Here is a 20,509-nt window from a genome sequence, read left to right on the forward strand (position 1 = left end):
GATATGACACGGGGCCAATGTGTCAACGCACGTTGCGTCCCATATTAGCGCCCGTCCCCGTTCCCAGGTATAATTATAGTAGATGTTCAATCATGACAAATAGGAAGGTAGGTACATTCCATTTTCATTCAACTAAGCTAGCTTGTGCTACAAGTGGTAGGTACCTAGTAGGTAGGACAATAGTCAAAAGAGCAAAGGGTGGGGTTTAAACCTACGCTCTTCGGGATTTCACTCCGCCCCCTAATCATTGAGCTGCAGACTCTCTGTACCTACGTCATTCATAAGTGGCTATCTAAGTACCATGAATGAATAGCTGTGAATTGTGATACCTATTATAAATAGTTAAAAGTAAATAAACAATAACAGAGCTGAATTTAACCTGAATCATATTTTCCAATAACCACAGTAAAGTTAAGAAAGTTAGGCACTACTAACTGCGGTTAAGTTATTTTATTTTCAATTACTTAGTTAAATGTACCTAATTACTTATCAAAATATTATGTAGGAGGTATACCTACTTACAACATATTTTTTACTTTTCACTTTTATCACCTTTTATAATGTATCCGAATTCACGTACTTAACACTAATTACCGAACGTTCTTCGAGCTGCGAAGCTTCACATTCAAAAATTTTACTCCATTAAAGTACTCAGTAATTAAGTAAATAGAAAGTTGTTCCAACTGTGATCAACTTAATAATTTTATTTTTAATTAATTACAAAGTAAGATCAAATATTTTTATGTTTTGTCGCAGCGCAGCTTACTTTTGATTTTTCACTTTTATAATATATCCGAATCCGAAACACTGATTTCCGAACGCTCTTTCAAACCGCACCAAGAGGCGAGGCTTTAAATTTGAAAATCGAACTCCATTAAAGTATTCAAAGAAAGTTGTCAAACTCACCGGCTAGTATCGCAAGCAGAGCGGCAGCGTGCGGAGTCATGGCTGCTACTTGTGTCCGACGTGGAGTGCCGTGCGGTGTCTTCGAGCCCGCCTTATACCTAGGGCGGGCCGCCCTCACCGCCCCCGTAGCGTATAACGCGCAATGTTTACGACAAATGCAAGAGGATGTGGCTACTTAATTAACAAAAAATTCAACAATTTTCCAGCCTTCTTCCGAGTACCTACTCACATTAATTATTATTTTCATCTCAGTCGCTCGGAAAGAATCCGTTTGCCCATTGAAATCTGAGTGGAAAGTGGTAATTTTGCTCGCTAGCGCGCAAAGTACGAGTTGAAATTCGAACGTGACGAACTGTGGTCTATGGTTGCGTACCTACTTAATTTTTTCTTTCTATTAAAATACTACATAATGAAACGTTCAGAAACGCGGTTCGTACTTACAGATTTTACTATTATTATTAATTTTAGTTACATTTTAAGTATGGAGATTATGTCTTCGCGGCATTCCGTTTGCCGTGGAGACCGTGAAGCCATGGAGTCTTACTGCAAAAAAAAAATTTACGAGACATTTCACCGCAATTATTAGCCTCATCTGGTGACAGAAAGCCTGGCTCATTTTTTGCGCAACGGCTGATCCTGGCTGGCCAGAGCGGAAATGCAGCCACCATTCTTTGCACCATTGTAATATTTTCATCAAAAAAAGATAAAGAAATATATAAAAATAATCATCAGGACTAATTTTTATGCCGGGATAACATTAAAGGTTCCAATTGGATTTTTGAAGCAGAAGAAGAAGTGCGGACGAAGTCAGAGGTAAAAGCAATAGGTACCTACATAAAACCCATTACACAAATACCATAACTCATAACGTAATTTTTTTGCGTAGTCGCCCACCATAACCGCGAAAGCTGCAAAACCCTTATTTATGACTAATAATAGTAATTTTTCCATGCATGAATAGAAGATCGCACACCATATTAAACCGAACGTCCCATACGCACCATATTTTTTTATTGCCTCGTTTACTTTCAAATGATTTAAAATATACTCGAATTTTTAATTAAACAACACGTTTTGAGATTAGCTAATGTCAAATCGTAAAATAATGGATAATAGTGATCTATGTTGTTCAGTTATGTCATGTGAATGATGCAATGAACCAATTCCCGCTTCTCTATTTTAATTAGAGCTCACACAAGCAGAGTAAAAAGGAAGCACTATAAAACTAGTAAATAATTACCTACTAAACTAAAATAAGTACCAAAGGTAGGTAAGATTGGTATAATAGTGCTTTAAAAAAGGGTTTTAAGGTATGATTATATTAAAATAAACATTTGACACCTGCCATGCCAGTTACGTCGAAGCCTCGATGTTTTGTTAGAAGTTCCCTAACTGTCGTGAACTGTGCTTGCGACTTGTACGCAAACTGATGTGCGATCACCATAAAGAGCATCGGGAATCCGATTTAATAGCGAATTCCATTTAAACTTGTTTTTATTTAATTTGTGTGTTTATGGTTTGAACTTTCTCGTAAATTTATCGTAATGGCCTCTTGTGGTGATTCTTCTTTACTTTGAAAAGCAAATTAATATCTAAGCTTTTGCATACGGTTAGCAAAATCAGTACCCTTATCAGTACCCTTGTGTGTTTGTTTGTTGGTTTGTCCTTCAATCACGTCGCAACTCGCAACGGTGTAACAGATTGATGTGATTTTTGCATGGGAATAGATAAAGACCAGCAAGAGTGACATAGGCTACTTTTTATCCCGGAAAATCAAAGAGTTCCTACGGGATTTTTAAAAACCTAATTCCACGCGGGCATCAGCTAGTTATTATTAAAAATGCGTTTGTTTGTACTTCAATCACGTCGCAACGTTGCAACGGATTGACGTGATTTTTGCATGCATGGGTATATAGATAAAGACCTGGAGTGACAGGCTACTTTTTATCCCGGAAAATCAAAGAGTTCCCACGGGATTTTAGACAAAATTATGGAGAACTCTCAGGCATGCAAGTTAATTGCTTAAAACGCACATAACTCCGAAAAGTTAGAGGTGCGTGCCCGGGATCGAACTGCCGACCTCTCGAATAGAAGGCCGACGTCTTAACCACTAGGCTATCACCGCTTAAGAAAATTAAATTTCCTCTGAAATGTCTGAAACCAAATCCTTCTTGATATACGGACTCGATATTGGCCACAATTCATTCAACTCTATAATACAATCTATACGTTTCACCATTTACGGCATGTTTCATATAGATCTAGCCTAGAATCAGATCTAGCCAACAATGCAGTTTCCCCTTTAGAAGGTGAGTACCTAAATTCTAGATTTCTTTGTGTTTTATATGACACAATTCCATCGTCATTGAAAATTCACTTCAGGTACGGAATGTTCTGATACCTAATATTCAGAGTCAAATCAAATCCTTTCCTTTCACAACTTTCTGAACGGTATCTATACTACCTAAGTATATTGACGAACTGTGCTGAGCGCTGTGGTCTTATTAGTGGGAGGTCCCGGATTCGATTCCTGGCAGGAGTTTGGAATTTTATGATTTCTAAATTTCTGGTCTGGCCGTGGCTAGTTACCATCTTACCAGCAAAGCCGTGCCGCCAAGCGATTTAGCATTCCGGTACGATGCCGTGTAGAAACCAGAGGCATGGGTTTAATAAAAACTGCTATAACCTTTCCAGGTTAACCCGCACGGGTGCGAATATCCGTAACACCCCCGTTGGGTACCATTGTACAGTACGCAGCCGAAAGTGATATCGACCTTTAGAAGGTTACAGCAGATTTGTAGAGCATTATCCCTGTCGTTGAGACCAACAAAACGTCATATAGGAATGAGTGACAGAGACAACGCTCTACAAAGCCGAAATGTCATTCTAAAGGCCGATGTACATTACTTTTGGCCGCGTACCGTACACTTTTTGATTAGTCTGTTAGCGAACAAAAATGTCAACTAGCAAACACGCGCTAGATACGCGCCACTCTGGCCCCGCCCACTTTCTTTTCAGGTTGTTACTTGACATACTTCTATAATATAAAAATGAATCACTAAATGTGTTGCTCATCGCAAATCTAGAGAAAATATTGAATCCGCATCTGTAAAAGCTCCGCATTAATTGATGCGGATGTCTGATTAATGATAAAAGAGCGTGGATTTGACCTGCAGCTCGTTCCAGCAACGCCCAGGACTGCAAATACTTTTCTTATATATAGCGTATTTCTTATATATGGCATAATATTGTATATCAAATCCGTGAAAAGAGCATTCCACCGAGTTTCTTCCTGGTTCTTCTCGGTAGGAAAGGCATTCCGAACCAGTGTTAGATGCATCTGACGATTCAAAAATACTTGTAAAAGTTTAATTGAATAAAAATATTTTTATTTTGTTTTTATTCTTTAAAATGCGGATGCGAATATTCGTAACACCCCTGGTAGGAATAGACTACAGCGTGAATGACGTATGTAGACTGGGATTAGGCATCATTATCAGATGCGAGTGCCGAAGGGCGCGGCCGGCGGATAAGCGTTTATCATCCCCGAAGGCCCAAACTAATACAATCTAACGTCAAATATTTACGATATCGTACTACTGAGTTGTAGGCATGACTCTACATTTCGTATGACAAGCCTACTTTTCTGGTAACTCATCATGATCAATCCATCGCCGGCCCACTACTGAGTACGGGTTTAATCAAGGGTTTGTGAGTGTTTCAAAATATGATTAATGACACAAAATGTTGTTTAGGTCTTGTGGTCTTAAATGAATTTATTTCAGGATATAAAGTGGAAGCTGAAAGGGCCTACACGTTGACATATCGTCCCACGGATGTGACGTCACAATGACTGTCGAATGCTTACATGTTATTAAGTATATCAACAACTAAATATGACATTATACTAGACTAGCTTATGCTCGCGACTTCGTCCGCGTGGACTACACAAATTTCAAACCCCTATTTCACCCCCCTACGAGATAAATTTTCAGAAATCCTTTCTTAGCGGATGCCTACGTCATAATAGCTATCTGCATGCCAAATTTCAGCCCGATCCGTCCAGTAGTTTAAGCTGTGCGTTGATAGATTAGTCAGTCAGTCAGTCAGTCAGTCACCTTTGCCTTTTATATATTTAGAATTTAGATGATATTTGATACCCACGGATTCATCCGCGTGGATTTAATTTTTAAAAATCCCATGGATCTCTGACTCTGGGATCGCTGCCCATATCCATACTATCCATCCTAATATTACAAATGCGAAAGTGTGTTTGTTTGTTGGTTTGTCCTTCAATCAAGTCGCAACGGAGCAACGGATCGACGTGATTTTTCGCATGAGTATAGTCTAAGACCTGGACAGTGACATAGGTTACTTTTATCCCGGAAAATCAAATAGTTCCCACGGGATTTTTAAAAACCTAAACCTAACCTAAATCATCTAGTAAATAATAAGAATTTCAAAATGGCCGCCATGTAGGTAAATTAAAAAGTTCATAATCTTGTATATGGTATAGAACCTTTCGTGTGTGAGTCCGACTCGCACTTGACCGGTTTTTGATACGTGCTATTAATATGATAAAATTTTCCCAAGCGAAAGTTTATCATGTTCACATAGTTTCGAAGTGAGTTTTAAAATAAATTATGCCTGCCTAACGTCGGGGATTAAAATCTTTGTATAGGATGGTGCCTATTACCTATGAGCTACCTAACTTAGAACCTAAACCTATATAATAACTCAATAGCTCAACGGTTAAAGGAGCGGACTGAAATCCGAAAGGTCGGCGGTTCAAACCACCCGTTGCACTATTGTCGTACTTATTCCTAGCACAAACTTTACGCTTAGTTGACGGGGAAAGGCGAATATTAGTCATGATAAACATGGCTCTGATTCTTTAAAAAAACTACTTTTCTGGAAAAGTGGTAAGACTGAATAAATAGCGATGGTCGCCTATTGTACAAACGTTTTTGTTATATATGTACCTACATAAAAGTTTCACATAAATGTACATAAAAGTTTCATGAAATAAAATTTACAGATTTAAAACCTATAGATACCCTAAACAAAAATATCAAGACATTTGGCTTGGCTTCAAAAGATTAATATTTTAATCCAAGCTTTGCATACTTACGTATTGACTTCATTCACCTTGCAAAAATAATCCTTGTGGGATTTCGCGTTGTTAAGATAATAAATTAAGCAAATCGTTTTCGAAATAAAGATTACGCATTTGAGTTCTCTTATATAAATTACCTACCTACCTACTAGCGAACCGCTCCAGCTTCGAACGAGTGGCTTATTACAATTTTTACAGGGATCTTTAATTTTATTTTATTTTAAAATAAAATATAGCTTATGATTGGATCGTACTAATTTGAAATATACCTATTGGCGATATGATGGTTGATATTCTTCGTTCCATTTTTGATACACTGATAGCAGATCTAGAGATAATCACATCACTGCTTATGTCACTCAAGAATAATGTAGCTTTCTACTAGTGAATGAATTTTCAAAATGGGTTCAGTAGTTCCAAAATATTACTTTCTACAAACAAACTTTACTTCTTCATAATATTAGTATAGATTAGCTTATGCTCGGGACTTCGTCCGCGTGGATTACACAAATTTCAAACCCCTATTTCACCCCCTTAGAGGTTGAATTTTCAAAAATCCTTTCTTAGCGTATGCCTACGTCATAATAACTATCTGCATGCCAAATTTCAGGCCGATCCATCCAGTAGTTTGAGCTGTTGATAGATCAATCAGTCAGTCAGTCATCTTTTCCTTTTATATTTATTTAGATTATAGCTATTTAATAAAACTTATCGAATGGTTTCTTGTTCGACTAGTTTAGGCACAAAACCTATCTTGCAGGCTAACCAAAGTAGGTAGGTATACCTAATCAAAGCGTAGGCGAAGATTAGCAGATATTATGTAAATACCTGTATTATTTTGTAAAGAAGAAATTTAATTAAATGGGCCGCTTTCCACCATAAAATAAATAAAATAATTCATACTTTCGCTATAAAATTTTACTAAAGCATGCTGCAGGGTACTGCACTCCTTTAAGCTTTTGGAATGAATGAAAATTATACGTCACAAGCAGCGATAGCCTAGTGTTTAGGACGTCCGCCTCCTAATCGGAGGTCTGGGATTCGATCCCGGCCACGCCCCTCTAACTTTTCGGAGTTATGTGCATTTGAGCAATTAAATATCACTTAAAATCGGGTCGAATGCAGAACCACCTTTTTAAAAATAAACAAGATTTTATGTCTCATAGGTTTATTTCTCATTTTTTCTTTTATTACACAAATACTATGTTATCTTACAGCTACAATACTATGACATCTGGGCGACAGTACAGGATCGAACAGCTTAACCAGAAAGCATTTATCAAAACCATTCTCAAACAAAAACAATAATCTATCTAACAAAATAACACTTTCAACAACTTGCGCAAGGCATAACCTAACCAAATAAAACAATACTATCTTTTTCCACTGATCATCTATACTTTTATGTATATTTCTGAGGTAAGTGTCAGGTAAACTGTCATATATGCCGAGTTTTAGTAGAGAGTCGGCCATTTTGAAATAGTCGTTGAAATCTTGACATTTAGACGCGATACCTTTGAGTTTACCTTCCGTGACAGGTAAGTTTGGTAAATGATTCTCGATGATTACCTGTGGGAGAGAATATATTTTTAAATGGAATTATTATTTTAGAAGATGAATAGTTAAAAATTTAAAATAAAAATAGGCCGAGACAATGGAAAAGGGCAAATAAGGAAATTAGCAGTTATTTGAATAATAGCACAGTATTAACGAAACTTAAATAGAGACTTTTACCCGAACAATGACGCCGATTCCGTTGTCTTTTTCTAAACTAAATTTAGAGTATCTGCCTCTTTTTCTTTTGAATATTGCTAAAACGGGACGGAACATGAGTTTTACATTTAAAGACTCTAAATTTTTTGTGCACGCTACAAATTTAAACAATATGCTCGCTACTGGCAGCTAAAGTCACGCGGTTTGACAGAACTAAATTAAATTTAAAACTGTCAAACTGTGTCTGTCCTTTTCATAGTAGGTACACTAGAAAGAAGAGGATGCGAATACTCTAGAATTTAGTTGTGCTCAGAACTCAGAATCAGTACCAATATGGCAGTATTAACAGAAGTTACCTGTAGCAAAGCGCGGTAGAGTAGACTTTTATCGGGCGGTTGTCTGTGGTGCACCGCTCTGTCTATGGATTGTGCGGCCAGCATACGCGCGTTTCTTCCCAAATTATAACCTTGATAAGAAAAAAAGATTATCAAGTTATCGGTTAAGCCCCACAGAGTCAACAGACGGACAATTATTATAAAATTAAGTTTGGAGTATATAATATGTAGAATAACAAATTAGCATGAAATTAATAAAATAATTTTTATTAAACTAGCTAATGCTCGCGACTTCGTCCGCGTGGACTACACAAATTTCAAACCCCTGTTTCACCCCTTTAGGGGTTGAATTTTCAAAAACCCTTTCTTAGCGGATGCCTACGTCATAATAGCTATCTGCATGCCAAATTTCAGCCCGATCCGTCCAGTAGTTTGAGCTGTGCGTTGATAGATCAGTCAGTCAGTCAGTCAGTCAGTCAGTCAGTCACCTTTTCCTTTTATATATTTAGATTATCTTCATTGTACCTACACAGTACAATACCTACACATACAAAAAATAAAAAACCGGTCAAGTGCGAATCGGTCTCGCACACGAAGGGTTCCGTGGCATTATACACTCAAGTACAAAATATACCTAAATCTTTTATGTAGAACACTGCAAGTCAATGACGGACTGCGCCATCCATATATGATTTAGTAAATTTTTTTTTGAAAGAAAGAAAAGAAAAGACGTTTATTTTCCAAACTATACCAGACATCACATCTTATAACTAAGAACACGTTTTAGTTTTTTATTTGTGATGTACCTAACCCCAAATTCAGTTACCTACCAAATTTCATGATGCTAGGTCAACGGAAAGTACCCTATAGCTTCTCTTGACAGACACGACGGATATACGGACAGTCAGACAGGCGACAAAGTGATCCTATAAGGGTTCCTTTTTCCTTTTGAGGTACGGAACCCTAAAAAACAATAAACAACAAATAAGAATAAACAATTAGTGACCTTCCCCTTTCCTCTCCAACTAAGCGTCAAGCTTGTGCTAGGAGTAGGTACGACAATAGTGCAAAGGGCGGGGTTTGAAACCGGGGTATATACCTAGTTCGAGCAAAACAAGTATTGGTATAGATAGCATGGGTTTGTATTTTAAGAAACCCCGTACCTTTTAACCGTTGGGACATAGGGAATCCTTCTCCCCATTTATTTTCCCCATAATCTCGCTGGAACACGTCGAACATCTGTTCATCCACCTCTTCAGATAGTAAGTGGTAACAGCAGGGCACTGTGAACACCGCGCTAGTTTGTGCACTGCGCGAGAACAGACGGAGAGAAGTGGGACCGAGGTTACCGCATGTGTGGAGACCTATGGAATGAGTATGATTTGAAAAAAAAAATTGTGTGCGTAAGTCTTCAAGTCAATTCCTTTATTTACACAAATTGTGGTTCATGATTATGATCAACCCATTGCCGACCCTCCGGAATGCGCTCTTCATTACCATCCCTTACCCTCTTCGCTATGGCGTGTCACTTACCAGTTAACAGCAGTTTTATATCGTCATGAGAGTTTTCTGGAAACTTCTCCCGGACGAGCTGCAGCAAGTCTGTATCGCTAGTGATAAAGCTCGCGGCAAAGCGATGCAGCTCCGCGTTTATACCCCCCGATATACACTCTTCATTACCATCCCTTACCCTTTTCGCTATCGCGTGCCATTGTTTCTATGAAGATAAAAAATGTTCTATTATTAGTAAAATTAAAAAATATATACCTACAATTACTATTGAACTGGGAAGAAAGAAAGATAAATGTTGCACCCCTAAATCAAAACTGCTTCAACTCAAAAAAATTACCGTTTGATATGATATCTCACCTGAGTTTCTGTTCCCTGACTTGATTACTTATCTGTTTAGACAAACTATGCTTGGGAATATTCAAAGTACAATAATTCCTTCTAAATCTTTTTCTCAAAAACTGTATAGTTCAAATAAGTTATACCTGTATGATTTTGACCCTTTTCTGTGCTTGTGCAATAGTATTCTCGTCACAGTCTATAGTCAGGCTGGGCAGATGGTAGGCGAGAGAAAGGGCCACGAGCAGGTGTCCCCGGCCCCCACCCGCTTCCGCGCAGTGCGTGGCCCCACACGCGGTGGACAGCGACGCTACTAGACGAGACATTGTTTGGACCTACAACAAACTGTCTTTTAGCTGGAACTATAGTTATATGATCAGTCTAATGTCCATAGTCTAATAATAAATGTCCAGCAGTGGACGTCTATCAGTTGATGATGATGATGAATAATAGATTGATATTATTAACATGCCTCTAAGTACTAAGTCTAACATTGAATCCAATATTGAAATATAGGCACTAAGCTCATTTCACATTGGTCGGTTCTACATTGCTGCTTTACTGATTGTTACAAAATATTTTTCGTAGAAAACCTACAAACATATTATATTCACCCATCTTCGCTTTGGTGGATACCGGGTTTTAAACACACGAGCATTTCATACCTCATAACTTTTCTTGGTGTTCATAAATTCGGAGATCCTCACTTCAGCCGCCACCTGCCCGCCCCAGCTCTTGATACGCTCCTGCAGCTGAGCCGCAGACAAGCAGTATTCACTGTTCACATTTAGACAGTGCCCGCGGGTCTGTTGCACCCACCTTGATAATTCACTGTCATCTGCAACATAACTTTACTATGTATATCAACTGATAACAAAAACCGGCTCTGGTTTTTGTTATCAGTTGATGTTCAGTATCACAAGCTATAAGGATATGAAATCCCATGGGAACTATTTGATTTTCCGGGATAAAAGTAACCTATGCCACTCTCCAGGTCTTAGACTACTTACCCATGCAAAAAGTCGCGGGCATCAGCTAGTAATACAATAATTTAACTGTATATGTAGCTAAAAAGTCTGTTTAATTTCATATAGAAAATGGATGTACACCTGTATAGTTTCCTTCAGCACACCTCCAAAACTGTTCCACCGTATCATTCAAATCACAAGTATCAAGATATTCTCTCAATGGTTGCGGCAACAACGTGTCCCAGTGGTTGTCAGTGAAGAACTCCACCATGTGACAGTTAGCGAGGGGCAAGTGCAGTGTTAGGAATGTGATTGTCTTGTCGAGTTGCTGTTGTAGTCTATGTATTGTTGAATTCATAGTAATTCTGCCTGAAAGTATAAGATTTACTTTTAGATTACTAAGTATAAGATACTGATGCCCGCTACTTAGTTACGTTAGGTCGAATAGGTTTTTAAAAATCCCACAGGAACTCTTGGATTTTCCAGGATAAAATTTTTATTCATCTTCATCTCAGCCATCGCCAGCCTACTAATGAGGACGGGTCTTCTCAGAGAATGAGCAGTTTAGGGCATAACCCCCACATTTATAAAGGAAAAGCTGACTAACTGATTGACTGACTGACCAACTGATCTGTCAACGCACAGCGCAAAGCCTCAAACTACTGGACAGAACAAACCGAAATTTGACATGCAGATATCTATTATGACATAGACGTCTGCTAAGAAAGGATTTTTAAAAATACAACTCTAAGGGGGTAAAATAGGGGTTTGAAATTTGTGTAGTCCATGCGGACAAAGTCGCGGGAATAAGCTAGTGTAAGTTAAAAAAGATAAGGACTGATTCATCAACAGCCCAAACCCTAGTATCTAGATAGCTGAAATTTTACACAGAGGCCTTTTTTGCAAACTTTGAAGGTTGACTTACCAATATGTTTAAAAAGAGACAGTAGAACCATAAGGGTTAGCTGAAGGTATCTTCAATAGTGCACAAGCCTTCCTATACTGTGCTCTAATGTTTTCCGCCAATGCTAGGATGTCATGCTCTTCAGAGTTAGTACGAGGAAATGTGTTGATTAGTTCCTGCACTTTTTCCAACTGTTTTATGATTTTTTCTGAGTAAGGTGATGCTTGTTTGTCTTTGATTTCTAAGTGATGTGATACTATGCCTAAATAGTAGCCTGAAAAAAAAACTTGATAATAATAACAAAGCTTCCAATTATGAGTTTCATTATTTTTAATCATATTAAAGACCCCCAATAAGTATTTTGTGTTTAAACCGAGTTGAGGTAAATTAAGTGTTAAATAACATCTAAAAAAAAGTTATACCTAAATAACATTAGTAGGAAGAAGGGAAAATTAAAATTAAAGTAATTACGTTAAGTAATTCAGAAGTTATAAGGCTCTGATAGACGGGCAAGAGCAATTTCACTCTAGTAGTCTCAATCTTAGATGATGAAATGCATTTTTGCGCTTTTTATACAATACAAGCAGACTTAAAACTAACCTCTCCGCATTAAAGCTATCTTTCGATATTGTGACGATTTAATATTTACCAAGTTCTCTCCCTAGTTCTGCACCTCTGTGATATCCTAAATGATATCCTTCTGAATTACCGGCTTCAGTACCAGCCTTGTAACCTTCCTGATAACTTCGTTCACATTGTTTGTTTTCACTCAGAAATATATCATCCAGAACATCGTTAAAATCGAGGTTCTCCGCCATTTATTTGTTTATATAACGTTGTTATCTAATTTATATGCTGGTGTGAGTCTTATTTACTAAAAAATTCGACGGACTCATAATTTTACAGGTTATGTCGGTAAACAAAAAAATTTTACTCACTATTTGATGACACTATCTATTATCTATGCTTTGCTTTTCCATAGCAATGTTTCCACTTGCTATTTTGGTTTTACCCTAGTTCTCGTAGGAACAAGGAATTCGCCCTAAATTACCCTAAAATTGTAGATGTTTTTTTCAAGAATAAAGAACATACAACTCATATACAAGGCATGCAACTTTAGTTGCGAAACAAACTTTGAGAATTCGTGGCGTAATTGTATTTCTCATGAGTTATTTAACTACTTGTTTTCACATAAAAAACGTTTAATACAAATATTGATGATCGGTTAATACAAAATATATTGACTACTAAACAATGGTACCTAATAATTGTCGTGTTATTCATCGTTACGTCGTGCTATCGCTATCTCATACGCGGTTACACAGTACTTAAATCTACCTATTATTCTATCTACAATTTTAGGGTAATTTAGGGCGAATTCCTTGTTCCTACGAGAACTAGGGTAAAACCAAAATAGCAAGTGGAAACATTGCTATGGAAAAGCAAAGCATAGATAATAGATACTATTACTGACAAGTGACAAGTGAAGTGAGTATAGAGTATAGACTATATAGATAATAATATTATGATGTCAACATTAAATCATATGATTTGGTAAATAAATCAAATTTTACCTTAAAATTTAACTAAATAATTATTGTTAATTAATTATTCTATGAACATGATCCATCTCACAACACACTTAGTTCTTATAAATTGTAATTATATTTAGTGTTTCATTCCATATTATCTCGTGCGTTTCTGCAATTTACTTATTATCCACTGGTTACTATAACCATGACCGAACATAAAGAACTGGAAGTTATTTCCACAGCTGAAGTGGCGAAACATTGTGACAAGAATAGTGGTGTATGGTTGATAATTCATAATGATATTTACGACGTAACCGGCTTTTTGGAAGAGGTAAATAATATGCTGCACATAAGTACATGTTATTTGAGTATTAAGATTATTACAGGTATAGGTAGGTATAATTTCATTAGTGAGGTCACCTCAGAACTTACACATAACTTGAGGTAGGCTGTAGGTCTAATAGTGTGCCAGTGACCTTCCACTCAGGTGTAATATTCAACATGAATACCTACCTGTTGCTAGCTTGTTTAAATGATATTTTACTTACCAATAATAATTATATTTAGTAATTTTAATATAAAATATGATTGTTAAGTATAGACAGGTCGAGATGGCAATCGGGGTTAAAGGCGGGGGGGACGCCTAGACGCTAGTCTATAAAAAACCCTCCACTGCTAAAACTAGTTCTGTTGTTACTAAATTGAAATCTATCTGTAGCATCCAGGCGGTGAGGATTCCCTGCTGGATGTGGCGGGGAAAGAAGCTACACAAGACTTCGAGGATGTTGGCCACAGTGATGATGCTAGGTGAGCCAACTATATTATAGAATGTTTTTTTTTCAGATTCAAATTAGAAATCACTACCGATACCACCCACCCACCCACTACCATAAATGCGAAAGAGTGTTTGTTTGTTGGTTTATAGGTTTGTTGGTTTGTCATTCAATCACGTCGCAACGGAGCAACGGATTGACGTGATTGTTTGCATGGGTATAGTTAAAGATCTGGAGAGTGACATAGGCTACTTTTCATCCCGAAAAATCAAAGAGTTCCCTTGGGATTAATTAAAATCTAAATCCACGTCATCTAAACAGAAATTCAAGCCTTGACTGCAATCTCATTTGGTGGTAACTAATGATGCAGTCTAAGGTGGAAGTGGACTAACCTGGAAGGGGTATGGCAGTTTTAGAAAACCCATACCCCTTTGGTTTCTACATGACATCATACTGGAACTGCTAAGTCACGAGGTTTGATGGCTCTAAATTAAATTTATAACCGTCAAACTGTGTCTGTCCTTTTCATATTACATTAGTTGTACTCAGAATCAGTATCATTAAATTGGTAAGCCTATGCCCTATAGTAATAAAAACAATTTTAATTTCAGAGAACTAATGAAAAAATATTTAATTGGCACTCTGCCACCTGAAGAAAAGAAATCAGACAAGAGACCTGGAGGAGGTGCATTATCACCTGAAGACAAGTTCAATATTCCGCCATGGTGAGTTTACTTTCTATAATTCAAGTCCAAAAAGAAATTATATAAGTATACACTTTGGAGGAGTAGGGAATCATAAAGTCACCTATAATGATTTGAAAGATGTGTGATCTAATTATGACAACACATTATCAATTGCATATTGTTAAACAACGTTGACCCCAGTCGGTAACTGGATAGGTGACCGACTTTAGAGGTCTGAATTTGCTCTTTACCGTTACCTCCCATGTCTCAAAAAGCATGTTAAAGTCTTTTTAGGCTAAATGGGATTGAAGTTGTACACGGGTGCTCTCTGAGACGCGTTGCGGGCGACCGGGAGCGGTAGTCTGGGCCGCCCGAGCGCGAATTTTCTGCACCCTTTTTATAAAATATATATTTAAACTTCTATGTGCTCCGTTACCATAAAATAATACTGTAATTGCTTAGTAGTGTATTAAATGTTGAACGTTAATACGAAATTTTATTGAAATTGGTTTCATATCAATTGAATACTAATAATATCTCGTTTTAACTCTAACTTAAGTCTGAGCAAAGTCGAAGTGCGCTCTACAGATTTCAGCCTAAGAATGAAATCTATAAAGCGCACTCTGACTTTGCTCAGAGTTAAGACAGAGTTAAAATGAGACAGAGCTATATGATCTCTCACATAAATCTGTCTCGTTTTAACTCAAACTTAAGTCTAAGCTAAGTCAGAGTGCGCTCTGTAGATTTCATCCTTAGGGCCAGTGCGTGCCAGACTTTTATAAAACAAAAATTCTGTGAAAATTCTACTCAATTTTATTGAAGTAGCTAGATAGTGCCATAAAACCTTAATGTACTTTGAAATATTTTTGGTAGCCACAGATTCACTCTGTAGAAGACAGAAAAGGACTTATGCTGACTTATGACATTTAGCGACATTGATATGTTTACATTTTGCAACAAAATTCGCGTAAAAATTATGTTCCCAGATTGGATTTAAAATATCTAAACTCCTGTGTTTTTACCTTAGAAGGCTTTATTGTATAGTAATTTGTAAAATCACATAAAATCTTACAAAATGGCGTAAGTGGTCGAAATTTTCTTACCTACCTACTTACCTACGTAAAATTACATTTCACTGCTTCAGTTTTGTTGCTAACCTCGAAAAGGAATCTATTGCAATCAAAGCTTTTAAATTAGCTTGAACGGCATTGGGAGTAAGTATACTAAGTAGGCGTCTTCTATGCATAAAAGCAATTAAATATCACTTGTTTTAACGGTAAAGAAAACATCGTAAGGAATAATGTTCTCATAGGTGTCTGAAGTATGTCAACGCACTTGATCAGCGTGGTTGATTATGCCCTAAACTTAAGCCCTAAGCTTTAGTGGACGCAACATGCTTAAACGGATGCCCTTACCATTGGTTTTAAAATTTTTTTTGCAGATCAGGATCACGATCTTGTTGTTCGTTATGTTCCCAAAGCAGGTTACTATTATGAAAATTAATTATTGAAATTCTTATTTTAAAGTTTTTCTTTTTAATTAAAATTATCTTTTTGGATGGATTTAGTTGTCCACATTTACCGAGATCGACAGAAAAGACATGGAGGACGTATGATGGGTTGCCTTGCAGGTCAAATTATTTATTTTCTAGCTATGCCATTAAAATATGATAGTTATACAAAAAAAAAAACTACTAAAATATTTGTATTTTGGACTGTTGTCCAAAAATTCCCCGAATCCCGAATGTGGTGGCCCCATTGGCAACTGGCTAGATTATTTGCCGTTTGGCGAACTTTCGCCAAACTCGCCCAAAAGCGAAACAGGCGACTTAAACTGCGCTGTTATCGAGTGGCTCCGCGCAGTGGAGCCACTCGATAACAGCGCAGTTGTCACGTGGTGCTCGGGCCACTACTAATGTTTCTCACAGATTCGAGTTTGTCAAGATTATTTATCCAAAAAAATGCCCAGTTTTCCAAAACAAACAAGTGTACCTAGACCTACTGCTTAAGCCGATTCACTTAGCTACAGCTCTCAAACCATTAACATTTCACCGTATATAGTATTGATCCATAACATTACCAATGTAGGCACATACATTTTGTTTAATGTATCATAGATACCTACAATAACAGCTTTTGAATGCAGTCGGTCGGTAGAGCCAGCAAAGTCGGAATATAAGCCTCCGACCACGCCGCGGCCTGAAGGAAGGGTCACCGCCATTTACGTGCCTAAAGAAAGGTTATCTTTATTTTTGAGTTTAAAGTTTAAACACTTGATACATTCAATTGACCTTAATCAAATAACTAAATTTATAATTCCTTAGAAAGGAATTCAGAAATTATCCTTCATAAAATACCTATCGTTATAAATGTTAAAATTCTTAGATAAAAAAACAAATCTTGAAATTTCGATTTCGAAAGATTTGTCATTCATACTAATATTATAAATACGAAAGTGTGTCTGTCTGTCTGCTAGCCTTTCACGGTCCAACCTTTCAACCGATTTTGACGAAATTTGGTACAGAGATAGCTTGCATCCCGGTAAAGGACATAGGCTACTTTTTATCCCGGGAAATCAAAGAGATCCCACGGGAATTTTAAAAACCCAATCCACGCGGACGAAGTCGCGGGCATCGTCTAAACTACTATAAGTTTGCCACACACTTAAACTATTTTTCCTGTTTAATTTATTTTTTTAACAATTTTTAATATTTTTTAGACCACGAGGAAGGCCATGTGAATCTGGGTTATTATAACACAACATTCATTTAACTACCAACAATTTTTGACGTTTTATATATTTTTGTAATTTGTGATTAGATGATTCTTATGTAGTAACCTGTTACCTATTAGAGTCACGTTACGTCACGATGTAGACTTGATATGTTGTCTTATTCGATAGGCACTAGGCACCAATACATTTATTGCCGATTTTTAAATCGCCAAATAAAGTTAAAAATCCTTGTTGTTGTAAGTTGTTGTGTAATGTAAATGTACTTAGTTTTTAATTTTGTCTCCCAAAACAACGGAACAGAAAAAATGTGTTTTTAGAAATCACGATCTTATATTTGTGTAAAACATTTGAAATTATTTTTTTGTAATAACTTTAATCTTTTTTAGGGAGCCTGAAGAGCAATCACCAAGGTTATTAAAATATTACCTTTTTATTAATACTCGTTCTACGTAGATAGAATAATAGGTAGATTTAAGTACTGTGTAACCGCGTGAGATAGCGATAGCACGACGTAACGATGAATAATACGACAATTATTACCATTGTTTAGTGGTCAGTATTTGTATTAACCGATCAACAATATTTGTATTAAACGTTTTTTATGTGAAAACAAGTAAATAACTCATGAGAAATACAGTTACCTACGCCACGAATTCTCAAAGTTTGTTTTGCAACTTCTTGTATGTATTCTTGAAAAAAACCAGTTACACAAACCAAGTTACAGTTACCAGGGACAAAAAATAGGTTAGCTGCGACTCTGTTTATCACATTAGTAACTTTATTTGTGCTCTCTTTTTAGTGCGAATGAGAAAGCAAACGTTCCTGCATCTACCTTTATTACTCTATCTACGTCGTTATAGGGTATTTAAAAAATAAATAAATTTCTGACATCACGTACGCGGCCGAAAGTAATGTACATCGGCCTTTAGAATGTCATTTCGGCTTTGTAGAGCGTTGTCTCTGTCACTCATGTGACGTTTTTATGAAATTTTTTAGTCTAAGAATTATTCTACTATAATTAGTATTAAAAAGTTCATTTTTTGTTTCAGGTCAAATCTAAAGTGGGCGGCGATTGCACTAGCAGGGGCTTTGGTGTTCGGTATTGTATGGAAGAAATATCTAAGCAAATAAACTAATATATAAGCCATTAGTATAATATATATTGGGTCCACTTTATACTGGTTTAAACTGGTTACGGCTAGCTGTAAGCAACTGATGCTGATGTTTAGTTACCAAAACTACACAGACCACCACCTATAGACGCCTAATAGCCGAACAAACCTTCTCGCCAAGCTTAGGCACTTGCTTAGCATAAAAATCGGCCCACGCCCGTTCGGTACCCTCATTCCGCACATTGTTTTGATTACGTGACTTAAGTCCACCAATCACAACAAAGCATTCTCCCCTGTCCCCCGCCAACATTTTACGATTTTGTTTCATGCAAAACCTTGTATATGCGTACTCTAGGAGTTGAATTCTCTGTGCAAAACTACTACAGCTGGTTTTGTTCTCACACTGATCTTCGGCGCTGTTGATCAGCGCTGACCTGTCAGAGGTTCAGAAACGCTTCATAGGTATCCGTTCATATAAAGCTGTCAGCGCTGTAAAAAGGCTGCGAGACGAAAACCAGCCCAAAAAAGGTAGATATTATTCAAACCTACCAAAATTGTAGAATTATCATTCAAACCTACAAAAATGGTAGAATCATTCAAACCCACCAAAGTGGTAGAATCATCATTCAACCCTTACCAAAATGGTAGAACCATCATTCGAACTTACCAAAATGGTAGAATCAAGTATTCATGGATAAAAATAACTAACTATTTGAACCTTTATAGTACTAATTTTATTACAAAGCAATCAGAGAAACCTATGTGTTAAATTGTAACTTTTGATATAGGATAGGGATAACATTGGTTTAACAATGGTAAAAAAGTGGAAGAAGCCAATAGGCACTAATATTTATTCCTGTGATATGGGTCCACAATAAACTGGTTTAAACCAGTACCGGCTAGCCTTAAGCTTCAGGTCTGATCTGAATCCGATACGGGCGGTTGTGGCGGCCACATGCGTTGAAAAAATCGACATCCGGATTCGATCCGAGATTCCTAGACCCGGATTTTCTCGGATTCGGAACGGATGCAGTGCGGAGCCTTGCTTCTCTATTTTGTACGGTATAATATAGTTCTTGCATTCCACGAATGCGAGTGGGTCATGCTTGTGTTTAAGCCGTGCGGCTGACCGTAATCTAAAATTTATACGAGAAAGTAGTTTTTATACGCACTGCGTTGCGGCTGCCGGATGACGCTCCGGTTGTTCTGAGCGCTGCGGCCCGACTGACGACCAGCCGGACGGTTGCCCTACAGTCTACACACTACACGGATAGTGCTAGTTTGCACATTCCGGTTCGGGTTGCGGCTCTCCGCCACCCGGCTGACCGAAAGCGCAACCGCGTCCTGCGGTCAGCCGCACAGCTGGCTGCATTCCGGCTAACCGCATAAGTGCGTAAATGCCCTAAACCGTATCGGTATAAGTAAGGTAAAGTAAATGTGTGCGTTTGCGAGCGCTTGCTTGCGACTGATTGGTCCGCAGGCACGCACACTTATGCAATGTCCATGTATACGACGTAATCGCAAGTAAAGTTCACTCGCCTTCGTGAATTGCAAGAACTGTACTAAAATAATATCTTTGTGTCCAGTATCAGTGTTATCAGTGTTACCTACTAATAAATTGTAATTTCTATAGATATACTTCAAAAATGGTTTTTTAAGAGTTGTAATGGATGTATTTATTTACTTAAAAATATATGAATATTGTAATGAAAGGGCTCAAAGATCTTTTTTACTTTCGAATATTGTCCGTTTATACTATTTGTTAAGTTTTATATTTATAATATTTTTTAAATATAAAATTATGACTATTTCTTAATGTATCTACGCGGTGTTACTATATTAGACAATAAAATAGTTTAAAATAATATGTTTTTTTACTGTCC

General features: G+C 37.2%; 3 protein-coding genes and 1 long non-coding RNA gene across 7 annotated transcripts in view; 2 read left to right on the forward strand and 2 right to left on the reverse strand.

The window, feature by feature from the left end:
• LOC138403446 (uncharacterized) overlaps positions 1 to 958 on the reverse strand; it is a 49,314-nt gene extending 48,356 nt beyond the window's left edge. For all 3 annotated transcript variants that reach the window (XM_069504028.1, XM_069504027.1, XM_069504026.1), the window contains exon 1: positions 907 to 958. In XM_069504028.1, coding sequence (XP_069360129.1) covers positions 907 to 946 — 40 coding nt within the window. In that variant the 5' untranslated portion in view covers positions 947 to 958. The remainder of the gene's footprint in view (positions 1 to 906) is intronic.
• Positions 959 to 7,179: 6,221 nt separating this feature from the next.
• Positions 7,180 to 12,742, reverse strand: LOC117989551 (probable methyltransferase-like protein 25). 2 transcript variants are annotated; one of them, XM_069503726.1, is made up of 9 exons: positions 12,440 to 12,742; positions 11,840 to 12,064; positions 11,028 to 11,255; positions 10,584 to 10,756; positions 10,065 to 10,253; positions 9,604 to 9,787; positions 9,234 to 9,434; positions 8,092 to 8,201; positions 7,180 to 7,591 (listed from the first exon to the last, which is right to left on the reverse strand). In XM_069503726.1, exons 1-9 carry the CDS (start codon positions 12,606 to 12,608, stop codon positions 7,229 to 7,231), a joined length of 1,842 nt encoding a protein of 613 aa, XP_069359827.1. In that variant the 5' UTR covers positions 12,609 to 12,742; the 3' UTR covers positions 7,180 to 7,228. The 2 variants fall into 2 exon arrangements, with proteins under 2 accessions (XP_069359827.1, XP_034832806.1); XM_034976915.2 differs by lacking the exon at positions 12,440 to 12,742 and having other exon boundaries at positions 11,812 to 11,994.
• Positions 12,743 to 13,327: 585 nt separating this feature from the next.
• Positions 13,328 to 20,504, forward strand: LOC117989559 (uncharacterized). Its single transcript, XM_069503715.1, has 6 exons — positions 13,328 to 13,653; positions 14,041 to 14,129; positions 14,707 to 14,820; positions 16,927 to 17,019; positions 17,901 to 17,924; positions 18,564 to 20,504. Exons 1-6 carry the CDS (start codon positions 13,528 to 13,530, stop codon positions 18,643 to 18,645), a joined length of 528 nt encoding a protein of 175 aa, XP_069359816.1. The 5' UTR covers positions 13,328 to 13,527; the 3' UTR covers positions 18,646 to 20,504.
• On the forward strand, positions 15,817 to 16,405 carry LOC138403383 (uncharacterized). The gene is made up of 3 exons (XR_011237643.1): positions 15,817 to 15,861; positions 16,223 to 16,264; positions 16,349 to 16,405. It is a non-coding gene; the product is annotated as an uncharacterized lncRNA (long non-coding RNA).
• Positions 20,505 to 20,509: the final 5 nt, after the last annotated feature.

Source organism: Maniola hyperantus, chromosome 16 (assembly GCF_902806685.2).
Source record: "Maniola hyperantus chromosome 16, iAphHyp1.2, whole genome shotgun sequence".
Taxonomy (NCBI): Eukaryota; Metazoa; Arthropoda; class Insecta; order Lepidoptera; family Nymphalidae; genus Maniola; species Maniola hyperantus.